Source organism: Aquarana catesbeiana, linkage group LG05, assembly GCF_042186555.1.
Source record: "Aquarana catesbeiana isolate 2022-GZ linkage group LG05, ASM4218655v1, whole genome shotgun sequence".
NCBI classification, from domain to species: Eukaryota; Metazoa; Chordata; class Amphibia; order Anura; family Ranidae; genus Aquarana; species Aquarana catesbeiana.
In genome coordinates, this window is record NC_133328.1 from 150,188,580 (window position 1) to 150,201,389 (window position 12,810).

Consider the following 12,810-nt stretch of genomic DNA (forward strand, 5'->3'; position numbering starts at 1 on the left):
ATTCAAGACAGTGCATGCACAGTGCGCGCCCGGCTGTGAAGCCGCAAGCTGTCACAGCCAGGCGCCCACACTAAGGCCCCTTTCACACTGGGGCGGTGGGGGCTCGGCGGTACAACAGCGCTGCTGTACCGTCGTTCTTGCAGCGGTATTCGGCCGCTAGCGGTGCGGTTTTAACCCCCGCTGGCGGCCGAAAAAGGGTTAAAATCCCTCGTACAGCGCGGCTATAGCCGCGGTATTGCCGCGCTGTCCCATTGATTTCAATGGGCAGGAGCGGTGAAGGAGCGGTGAATACACCGCTCCAAAAAAGCGGTTTGCAGGACTTTTTTCACCGTCCTGTCTGCGCACCGCTTCAGTGTGAAAGCCCTCGGGCTTTCACACTGAACAAACAGCGGAGGCTGTTTAGGGGTGGTTTGCAGGCGGTATTTTTAGCGCAATACCGCCTGCAAACCGCCCCAGTGTGAAAGGGGTCTTACAACGCACCACCATGAAGGAGGGGGGAGAGGAGCGAGGCTTCGGCGGCCGCATCACTGGACTGTTTATTAAAAGTCAGCAGCTACACTTTTGTTAAATAGGTGAAACTCCGTTTTAAGTGATTTTGTAACCAGTTGTGGGCCACAATGAACTATGGGGTTTTATGGCCCCCCAAACGGCAAATGTAAATAAGCCCCTACTGTCCAGAGCCCCATATAAGGCTGCTTTCACACTAGTGTGCTGCGGTTTACCTGCACTGCGAGTGCAGCACAGTGCACCTGTGGCTTTCCTTCAGCTAGCTGCACAGAGCCATGGAATTCTATTACATCTTGGAGGTGTGGTGCACTTTTTGAAAGCGCAAACAAACTCCTGCATTCAGGAGTTTGGGTGCGCTTTAAGAAGTGCACCACACCCCATAGGATATAATAGAAGTCTATGGCTCAGTGCAGCTAAGCTGAAGGTGCACTGCGCTGCACTTGCGGATCAGTGTGAAAAGCAGCCTAATAATTCTTTTATATAAATGCTAATATCCTCATTGTAAAAGTGCAGTGTATGTGATGTTTCATACATGGACCTTTTCCTCTTCCAGCTTCTTCTGGCATTGCTCTCCAGGCTAGAAAGGTCCCAGGGGAAGTGCACTTGGTATAACTCTGCCTGGGACAGGAGACGGCGCTACAGAGGAGGAAATACCTTATGCGGCTCTTGCTCCCTCCGTGGCCACCTGCTTCCTCCGCTGCCAGCACCAGCTCTATGCCCTCTTATGCTGTGGGGTGGCTGGTCGGCAACCAGTTGCTCGTGATCTGGGATTGCTGACCCTCCATTCAAGAGCATGGCATGCGCCTCCCTGGTTTGAGGTTGCAGGCCACATCAGAGGATCCTGCCATAAAGTATATCTCTAGATCAGGCTTTTTCAACCTTTTTAACGTGGAGGAACCCATAAAATATTATTCTGGTCTCTGGAAACTCCTACTAATGATTACTATATGTACAGCTCACAGCACATTTATGTGATGGTCTGTAGGAAGAATCCTTCAGTTACAGAAAGCTAAAAAGTTATAAAGTCTAAAAAAATTATTAGTTTCAGTGGTTTCTTATCCGAGAGGAAGAAACTGCCCATTTGTCAAGGAATCCCAAGCAACCTCTGGAGGAACCCAGGTTGAGAAAAGCAGCTCTGATTCATATTTGTGTCTGAACTCTTCAATAAATATAGACTGTTCCATCTTTCCAAAATCCAAATCCAAAGATATTTCTTCCTAGTCCCCACTATTATCTGGTTTCCTAGCAGTTAATCTAACCTCTTACAGTCACTAAGCTTTGTATTCCAATCCATATGTATAGTCTTACAAGTAAAAGATTTGCTGAAACTAATTGTGAGAAGTGAAATTGATTCCTCTATAAAAAGCGTCTGCCTAGAGCGGAGATCACAATAAACTCTTGATGGCTTTATGCACATCAAGCTTTCACTGCACACTTCTCAACATGGACAATTACCTTTGTCCTTTGAAGTTCCGCTCGGAGGCGTCCGCATTCTTCCTGAAGCAATTTAAGTTCTTGCTCCACTGACCGGATTTTCAACTCGCTGTTCAGTTTGTCGATCTCCCAGTCAGTAGGAGTTTTGCTTAAGCTTTTCATCACTGTAAAAAAAGAGAAATGTTAATCCATCCTGAACAGAGCTCTTCTGCTAAGCAATGAATACATCGGTGTCGTGTTTTGCTAATTCAATTTAGACATAAAAAGACAGCAATTAGCAAACCTCTCCTGCCAGTTTCAAGCTACCCAGAGCTTTCGGGCTTACTTCAGACTCACAGAAGAAATGCTAAACACTATTTTTATCTAAAATAGCCAATAACCCTTTTAGAATAAAAAAAAAAAAAAAAAAAAATACAAATCCTTCTGTAACCCCATGTATGCAATTTTATACACTGATCAGCCATAACTTTATACCAGCGACAAGTTACGTGAACAACATTGAATATCTTGTTACTATGGCATGTGAAAGTAGGTGGGATATATTAGGCAGCAAGTAAACATACCGTCCCTGAAGTTGATGTGTTGAAAGCACAAAAATGGGCATCATAGTTTGTTGCATATGGGGCTGCATAGCCACAGACCAGTCAGGGTGCCCATGCTGACTTGTGTCCACAGCCAAAAGTGCCTACAATAGGCACATGAGCATCCGAACTGGACCAAGGAACAATGGAAGAAGGCGGCCTGGCCCAATTAATCAAGTTTTCTTTTACATCATATGGATGGCCAGATGCGTGTGCGTCACTTACCTGGGGAAGAGATGGCACCAGGATGCACTATGGGAAGAAGGTAAACCAGCAGAGGCAGTGTGATGCTTTGTTTAATGTTCTGCTGTGAAACCTTGGTTCCTGCCATTCATGTTATTTAACACATAGCACTAAACATTGTTGTTGACCAAGTACATCCCTTCACGAAAATGGTAGTCCCTGATGGCAGTGGCCTCTTTCAACAGGATAATGCTCCCTACCACCACTGTTAATTTTGGTGTCAAATTTCTTAGTCTTTTGACTAAAATGCCATTTTAGTTTTAGTCGCATTTTATTCATCTGCAATTGTTTTCGTTTTAGTCGTATTTAGTCTACTAAAATCAAATGGGTTTAGTTAAAATGTAAAGCACTATTTAAGCATTTCTCTAGAATTTCCAAACTCATTATATACTGCTGGAGCAAAAAAAATTGAATATGTTATTATTTATGGCAGGGCTCCAAATTTCAAGTCCTGAGCTACGAGCCAGGCCTTAAGGGTTACTCGCTAACAGTTGACCCACCCAACCCCTAAACACGCCCTCATAAATTATCTCATGAAATGATACTTAAATGTTTTATGCAGAATTAAGTTACAAAAATAATTATTAACAACAACTTAATCAGTGCAGCCTCACCTGTGCCCATCAATTCAGCCCCACCTGTGCCCATCATTGTGGCGTGACCAGTGCCCCACCAATACAGCCTCACCTGTGCCCATCATTGCGGCGTGACCAGTGCCCACCAATGCAGCCTGACCTGTGCCCATCATTGCAGCCTCACCAGTGCCCATCATTGCAGCCTCCCCAGTGCCCATCATTGCAGCCTCCCCAGTGCCCATCATTGCAGCCTCCCCAGTGCCCATCATTGCAGTCTTCTCCTGTGAATTACAGGAGTTCAGTTTGTTCTGCACTCCTGTGACCTGTTTTCAGCAGACAGTGGGCCCATGAAGTGAAGCCCATTGTCTGCTGACATCACAGAGCCGGTCCAGGCTCGGGAAAGATCGCAACCATATGGACGGGATCTGCCCACATGCCTGGACCAGCACCCGGTTCAGCCACTCATGGAGCCGCTGAGAGCCTGAGCCGGCCTCTCCTGCCCCTCCACAGTGATCAAGCCGATGACTGACAGTCACCAGATCTCTGCTCACGGAGCTGTGAGAACCAAGCAGCTGGCAGTGTTTGATCACTCGGTTCTCAGTGTTAGAGCCAGCGGGGGACAGATGCAGCATCGGACCGATGTTGCATCCAGCTAGGCAAGTATGATGTTAAAAAAAAAACAAATCCCACACTTTTCTTTTAAAGGATCTGATACTGATGGCTTGGTGCCAGATACCACAGCATACCTTCAGAGGTCTAGTGCCATCCATTCCTTGACAGATGAGGGCTGTTTGAGGGAAAAAAAAGGGGAACCAAGTCAATATTAGGTGAGTGGTCATAAAGTTATGGCTGATCGGTGTATGCTGCTCTCTGTAAGCAGGTATGACAATAAGCAGGATCACGTGGATGGGGTGGGCACATAGAAGTGATATGTGGTTATGTCAGTGAATTCAACAGCTTCTTATTTGAATGCCCCATCAGATGAGCCTGCACATACCTGCAGAAGCCTCTGTTACACCTACATGCTCAACAACCTGACCCTGTGATTGTTGTTTGGTGATTGTTGAGGTGGAAGAATGTGATGCACATGAGAGCGCACACACCCAGGCAGTGATGTAATTTACTGTACCTTGGTGCGTTTCCAGCTCAGATTTCACTTGCAGAAGCTCCACTTCTCTAGACTGCAGTTGTTCATTCAGGTGCCTTGTGCATTCAATTTTTTCCTTCTCCTATAGATAAGAAACCAATAGTTATAGAGAACAAGAAATTGTCTAAATTTTAAAGAGAAAACCTAGCAAATGAAAAATCCTAATCTGAACCGATCCCCTGACAGCAGCACTCAGACTGTGAGAGAAGGGGTAGCACTAAAGATCAAACAGTTGAGCTGGCTAGAGACATTCTGATAGGAGGAGAAAGCAGAGTGAACAGAGGGACATTTCCACACTGCAATGCTGCTGTGCTTTCGCTGTCTGAGGGGAGGGAGGCTACCAGGCTGTATTGCTAAACTACAGGATAGAAAAGTCAGGTGTATATCTGACTAGACAAACAAAAATTGCAAATACTTTTTGCCTTGTTGGTTGCTACTGAATCTCACTGGGTAAAATAAATAAAATGTAAAAAACTCACTTCTTTTGGGCCTATAAACAAAAACCTGTCGCAACACATTTAACAAAAAAAAAGCCAAAATAGGTTAAAAACTCCATTAGCCAAAAAAATAAACTAATGAACAAAAAAATCTCAACATTTGCAATGAAATGACAGGGTGACCACTGCGTGACAAACGGGAACAACAATAAAAGTGAATCTACTTCCTAAATCAATTTCCCCATTGTTGTAGGCCTATAAGCCAGGCTCGTGAGCACAAATCTTTGCAATGGAATGTACACAATGTCACACAATTTAGCTTTTCCTATAAGAGTAGAAAAACTGGACAAGTGTGCTATAGCATTAAAAAAAAAAAATACCTACTAGTTTGCAATTCATGTGAAGAAAGGCTTAAAGTGGTTGTAAACCTCAGACAAGAAATATGAACAAAGCACATCCCTCTATAGTGTGTACTTGCCTCAATTAGGAGCACTAAGTGTTATTTCTGTCTGCTGCTTCTTATGCTTTCGGTGCTCCTGGCTCCTCACCTTTGAGCAGTGCCCCCAAAGAAAGCCTCTTGCCCTGGGGGCACCGCTGCGTGCCCTCTCTCCTCATTGGCTCACTGGCTGTGATTGACAGCAGTGAGGGCCAATGGGCTTTCGCTGCGGTCTTAGCCAATGAGGAGGGAGAGTCCCAGGACAGCCCAGGCTTTCGTGGACATCACTGGATCAGGTAAGGATTTGGAAGCCGGGGAGGGGGGGTTTGCTCTTCCTCACACTATACACAAACTTAACAAAAAATTGTGTGGCATTTGACAGCCTGCTTTATATCACAAAGAAAAAGAAAGGAATGAAGCTTGAAGTGCTACTCCAAGAAAGAGGATCTCTCCCCCTGGTCCTTAGAAATAGGGGTGCTTGCATCCTAACTCATTCACACAAAAGGACAGAACTTATAAACAGGGACACCACTCTCCCAGCCTGGCCCAACTGTAGTGTAAGTGTTAGGCAGCCTCAGCCAGTGTCACTTCGCTAGTCATGCCCCTGAAGTGCTTCGCTCCGCCCACCAGGAGCTCAGTCATAGAGGTTCTATAACTAATCTCCAGTGGGCGGGGTGAAAGACATCAGGGGGCACAAATTTAAAAAGTCACAGCGGCTGTGGGGTTTCTAAAAGTGATACAGGGGCAGTTTGGAGGTGGGGGTCCCATTTGCACCATGGTAAAACCCTAAATGTAATATGTAACATGGTCCAAAAGGTGGAGTTAGCCTTCAACATGCAGCGATCACAAAATGACAGTTTCCCCTTAAATCAGGAAGGTATGGGGAGTTTTAGGAGTTGTGCCCAAACTCATCTGAACACACGCGGGCTCTGATCACATTACAAAATTTTACTTTAGGCAACGGAGTGAAGGGGCTGAACAAGGGCTTCAGTGTCAATACAGATTGGTGCTGAAGTCCATATCTATTTAAAGACTATGCAGCTCTAAGCAAAATAAATGGTTCTCCAATCCATAAATCTAACACACCTTCCATGCAGTGGTTACAAGAGAGCACTTTGTGCATTAGAAGTATGCTCCAACCTCTCAATTCTGTGAACAAGCCCTTTCAGATTATACCTTAGCTGTATGCAGGCTGTACTAAATCAGGGAAGGAATAACGTTTAACAGCTATACATACCATTGCACTTAGCAGCTCGTGTAGATTGTCTCGCTCTATGGAAATTTCACGAAAGGCACTGTAAGCTCTGTTCACTTTGTCGCTCTCCTCTCTGTTGTGTTCTTCAAAACTGCCACAAAGCTAAAAGGAAGACGAGTAACAAGAACTATGCTCAAAAAGGAGCAAGAAGTAGAACTATGCTCAAAAAGGAGCAAGAAGTGAGGTTTGTAGCAATATTCTAAACCAGTGATTTCCAAACTTTCTAAACAAAGGACCTTTTTGCTGTCCTTCAGATTTTAGGGGGGCCGGACTGTGGCCAGTGGGAGTAGAAATTGTCCGGGCGTCTGTGGGAGTAAACAATACATCTTTGGTATTAAAGTGAGAAACGCCCTATCGTTGGTGTCAGTGGGAGGTTGAGTGCACCATCATTGGTGTCAGTTCGAGGAACAGTGGCACATCGTTGGCATCAATGGGAAAAATACTGCCCCATTGTTGATGTCAGTAGCAGGAGTTATGCCCTATTCGTGGGGTGAGTGAGAGGAATAGTGTCTTGTATTAGTGGAAGGAAAAGTGCCTCAAGGGCCGGCTCAAGGCAAGCCAAGGGCCGCATCCTGCCTCGGGCCACAGTTTGGATACCACTGTTCAAAACCTACAACACACAAGCTATTATAGCACATGCAAAATGATGATGAACACAATTGTTGATTATAAATTTGCAATTGTGCATCGGTAGAAATTTTTTTTACAGTCACGCAAGCAACTCATAGAATACATTATTAAAAAAAAGGACTTGTGCACACAGGCGCATCTGGCTGTATAGCATACATTCCAGCGTACTTCCCACCCAGGGGTGCTGCATACCACCACCTATAGAAGTGAGCAGTTCTATGCAGCTGTACGCATGTATAGGCAAGTACCTGTGTAAACACCCATATGTACAGTGAGGGAAAAAAGTATTTGATCCCCTGCTGATTTTGTAAGTTTGCCCACTGACAAAGAAATGATCAGTCTAAAATTTTAATAGTAGGTTTATTTTAACAGTGAGAGACAGAACAACAAAAATCCAGAAAAACGCATTTCAAAAAAGTTATAAAATTGATTTGCATTTTAATGAGTGAAATAAGTATTTGACCCCTTCGCAAAACATGACTTAGTACTTGGTGGCAAAACTCTTGTTGGCAATCATGGAGGTCAGACGTTTCTTGTAGTTGGCCACCAGGTTTGCACACATCTCAGGGGGGATTTTGTCCCACTCCTCTTTGCAGATCCTCTCCAAGTCATTAAGGTTTCGAGGCTGACGTTTGGTAACTCGAACCTTCAGTTCCCTTCACATATTTTCTATGGGATTAAGGTCTGGAGACTGGCTAGGCTACTCCAGGACCTTAATGTGCTTCTTTCTGAGCCACTCCTTTGTTGCCTTGGCCATGTGTTTTGGGTCATTGCCATGCTGGAATTCCCATCCACGACCCATTTTCAATGCCCTGGCTGAGGGAAGGAGGTTCACCCAAGATTTGACAGTACATGGCCATGTCCATCTTCCCTTTGATGCGGTGAAGTTTTCCTGCCCCCTTAGCAGAAAAACACCCCCAAAGCATAAAAGTTTCCATCTCCATGTTTGACAGTGGGGATGGTGTTCTTGGGGTCATAGGCAGCATTCCTCCTCCTCCAAACATGGCGAGCTGAGTTGATGCCAAAGAGCTCGATTTTGGTCTCATCTGACAGAACACTTTCACCCAGTTCTCCTCTGAATCATTCAGATGTTCATCAGCAAACTTCAGACGGACCTGTACATGTGCTTTTTAGAGCAGGGGGACCTTGCAGGCGCTGCAAGATGTCAGTCCTTCCCGTAGTGTGGAACCAATTCTTTTCTTGGTGACTATGGTCCCAGCTGCCTTGAGATCATTGACAAGATTCCCCCATGTAGTTCTGGGCAGATTCCTCACCGTTCTCATGATCATTGAAACTCCACGAGGTAAGATCTTGCATGGAGCCCCAGACTGAGGGAGATTGACAGTTATTTTGTGTTTCTTCCATTTGCGAATAATCACACCAACTGTTGTCACCCTTTCATCAAGCTGCCTGGCGATGGCCTTGTAGCCCATTCCAGCCTTGTGTAGGTCTACAATCTTGTCCCTGACATCCTTGGACAGCTCTTTAGTCGTGGCCATGGTGGAAAGATTGGAATCTGACTGATTGCTTGCTTCTGTGGACAGGTATCTTTTATACAGGTAACAAGCTGAGATTAGGAGCACTCCATTTAAGAGTAGGGCGGCACAGTGGTGTAGTGGATAGCACTTCTGCCTAGCAGGGTTGCTGGTTCAAATCCCAACCACGACACTACCTGCCTGAAGTTTGCATGTTCTCCCTGTGCCTGTGTGGGTTTCCTCTGGGTACTCCGGTTTCCTCCCACACTCCACAGACATGCTGGTAGGTTAATTGGATCCTCTCTAAATTGTCTCTAGTATTTGTATGTATGAATGTGTGTTAGGGACCTTAGAGTGTAAGCTCCTCGAGGGAAAGGACTGATGTGAATGTACAATGTATATATGAAAAGCGCTGCGTAAATTGATTGCGCTATATAAGTACCTGAAATAAATAAATAAATAAAAGAGAGTGTTCCTAATCTCAGCTTGTTACCTATATAGAAGACACCTGGGAGCCAGAAATCTTGCTGACTGATGGGGGATCAAATACTTATTTCACTCATTAAAATGCAAATCAATTTATGACTTTTTTGAAATGCGTTTTTCTGGATATTTTTGTTGTTATTCTGTCTCTCACTGTTAAAATAAACCTACCATTAAAATTATAGACTGATAATTTCTTTGTCACTGGGCAAACGTACAAAATCAGCAGGGGATCAAATACTTTTTTCCCTTACTGTATACAACTCTGGGATTTGTGTATAACCACGTACAGCCACTGACTTCTATAAGCAGCAGTATATAGCACCTGTAGGCTACCTAATGGGAAATACGCTTGAATTTATGAAATTTACACTTTGCAGCCAGGTACAGCAGTGACCATGAGCCCTCATGCTGTGGCCATGAGACCCTATGCATATTTCTTTTATACAGCTATGTGATCAGAGATACTGAACTTGACATTGACGAATATAAAAAGCAATTGTAACTATATATCTGTAACTAATTATATTAAACGCTGATTAAAAGTACTAATTTTAGCACAGCTGGTATGTAGAAGGATGGCTTTACCAGTAGCAGTTCACAAAAAAAAAAAATGTACAAGCTATATAATGTTGCATTTTAAACTAGATTACAACCAAACTTTTCTTTTTTTGGTAGAGTCAAAAACAATGATTGATTTTGTGAAGTTTTTATTGTCATCCATGACTCCACTGAAGAGATTTCACCTCATGTGACAGAGGGGAACTGTTGTCAAGGGGAGCCATTACCAAGCTGACCGGAAGACACAAACAGTAATAATCACCTGACACAACAATGAAAAAAAATCTAACAGATCCCTCCATTCACACTATGCAGTAAGGATGGGCGAATCTCCTACTGAGGTTATTATTGTATGACAGGCGATACCAACGGCTGTCAGAATAGCTGATCGGAGGTTGCATATGATTAGATTCAAGAATTGTTTCAGCCGACAATTTGCCACCCGGCTCCTTCAATTTTTCAAAGTAAGGCTGTCCGGTGAAAAGAACCAGACAAAATTGAAATGCTTGTATGGCCAGCTTAATACTGATCATACATGGGTCAAATTCCAAGAGCATTTTCTTTCCAAAATCATAACTAAGAATTAGTGGGCCGCAGCAACAGACGATTTTCGTGTGGCCATCGAATTTGAGTGATTGGGCATGTTGGAAATATTTTGAATAATAGAACGGATTTCTAATCAATGATGTGAAAATCGTATGAGAAATATAATCGAAAAAGAAATGAGCATGAGCTGTGACCTGGAAAGAAAAGAAGATTCTCGGATACAAAAATTGTTTTCTGTAACAACAGGAGGTGAAATTGAAGGCTTGGTTGGTCGAATTTCGAAATCAATGGTGACACCATCAAATCACAACACACACAAAATGTCTGAGTTTCGAAAGAAAATTTGTTGGTAATTTGACCCATGTATGACCTTTCATAACTCTTCCCAATTTTACTGAAAAAAAAAATCATTGGAAAGATTTCCCTTCACTTCCTGCCCCGAAAAGAAATGGTGAAATTTCTCTGTTAAGAAATCTCCCTGCGGGTGAGATTTACTAAACCTGGAGAGTACAAAATTTGGTGCAGCTGTGCATGGTAGCCAATCAGCTTCTAACTTCAGCTTGTTCAAATAAGCTTTGGGAATAAAGTCTGGAAGCCGCTTGGTTTCTGTGCAGAGCTGCACCAGATTTTCCACCATGCAGTTTTAGTAAACAACCTCCACAGTCTGCAATAAAGGCCAAGTATGGGCTCTATCCCTTTCCCACCTGAAATAAAAAATAAAGTTTTGCCTGAAGATAGGAGAAGCATCAGGTAAAGTTCTGTCTTTCATGACCCTTCCTTAGTGTCTGTTTACAGGAAGCTCTGGCAGGATAAAGTGTATGTTTTCCAACGAGGAGATAAACTGTTGTCCTTGCTGTTGGGGATGCACCGATACCAGTTTTTTAGGATCGAATACATGTACCGATACTCTTTCTCAAGTACTCGCCGATACCAAGTACCGATACCTATTTTTAGTGTCACCTGACAGTTTTTTTTGTTAAACAAATTAAAAATAATTACTTGAGTCTAGGTTCACACTGATGCAGTGCTGGGAACCACATATGATCCTTGCAGTGCAATTTGAGCCCATTCATTTTGTATGGGCTCAAACTGCACTACACGAAAAAGGTGCAGGCAGGTATTGGTTTTAGTATTGGTGCATTTTACACGACACACCGTCAGATCTGATTCCCTTCTTCCCAACTAGTTCCAGATCACAGGCCAGTCCCTCCTCTGACAGCACTCTGCTCCACATTCTACTTTCATTTCCTCCACTTTGATTCCCCAGCACTGATTTTTGAGATCAGAGGAGCACTGCAGGAACAGGTTAATGCCACATGGAGATTGGGGAGTGGGGTGCAGTAAGGGGTTAATGATGCCTATGGAGATGGGGGGGTGCAGTAAGGGATCAATGTATGGTAAAAGGGGGAGGAGGGGTGTGAAGGGGTCAATGTATAGTGATTGGGTGGGGGAAGGTGTGATATAAGGGGTCACTGATGTATATGGAGATGGGGAGGTGCAGTAAGGGGTATGGATGCACATGGAGATGAGGAGGGGCACTAAGAAGTTATTGTTTAGAGATGGGGAGGTGCAAAAGGGGTTAATGTATAGAGATGAGGTGATGGGCAGCAAAGGGTTACTGGATGGAGATGGTGTGGGTGCACTAAGAGGTTAATGTATGGAGATGGGGTGAATTAAGTGTGTTAACCCTCTGCCACATAGAGAGGAGTGCCTTAGTCATTTAGAGAGCATGCAGGAAAACATTATTTACCTATCCTCAACTATAGATCAAAATTTTAAAACATTCCAAGACTAAAACATTTGTCTCCTGTAAATGGTACCTTATCCTCCATTTGTCGTAGCCTTTTCTTTAACGTGTAATTCTCCCTTTCAGTATCCTTCAGTCGTTTCTTTATGTCTTCATATGCTGTGACCAGTGCAAAGTGTGAGGCCACTGATGCCTCTCCAGAGGACGCAGAAAAAGGAGTTTCTCTATCTCTCCCCGTCGTAAAGTCTTCTTTTTCATGATTTAGAATACAAATATCATCATCAACTAGGGAATCCATGTTCCTGTAAAAAAAAAAAAAAAAAAAGTCATTCTTCCCCACATCATATACCACATGCACATAAGAAAACATTGTGCTACTACTTATGCATTTAAAAAAAAAAAAAAGTAAAACGTTGCTATCTCAGTCATAGGGGCTAATGACATAGGTGAAGTTGCATTCTTCAAGGGTCAAGTCAAGCTTGTGAATTACAGTACAGTAATGAGAGGTAAAATGCACAATCCCTCAATACACAGCAACGCATTCATTCTAAATGGCACCCTAATACATTTGTACATTAGGACCTTGCTGTTAGGTGGGGGTGGTATATATATATATATATACACACACATACATACATATACATACACACACATATATACATATACACACACACATATACATATATAAATACACATACACACACATATACATACTAGAATACATTGAGATGTATACAACTAGCATGTTAAAAA

The 12,810-nt window shown here is 43.5% G+C and overlaps 1 protein-coding gene across 1 annotated transcript in view; it reads right to left on the reverse strand.

The window, feature by feature from the left end:
• AZI2 (5-azacytidine induced 2) overlaps positions 1-12,810 on the reverse strand; it is an 88,625-nt gene that overhangs the window by 49,236 nt on the left and 26,579 nt on the right. Inside the window, exons 2-5 of the mRNA XM_073630279.1 lie at positions 12,131-12,359; positions 6,598-6,717; positions 4,470-4,569; positions 1,963-2,105 (exon numbers count right to left, since the gene is read on the reverse strand). Of these exons, the coding sequence (XP_073486380.1) occupies positions 1,963-2,105; positions 4,470-4,569; positions 6,598-6,717; positions 12,131-12,355 (588 nt within the window). The 5' untranslated portion in view covers positions 12,356-12,359. The remainder of the gene's footprint in view (positions 1-1,962; positions 2,106-4,469; positions 4,570-6,597; positions 6,718-12,130; positions 12,360-12,810) is intronic.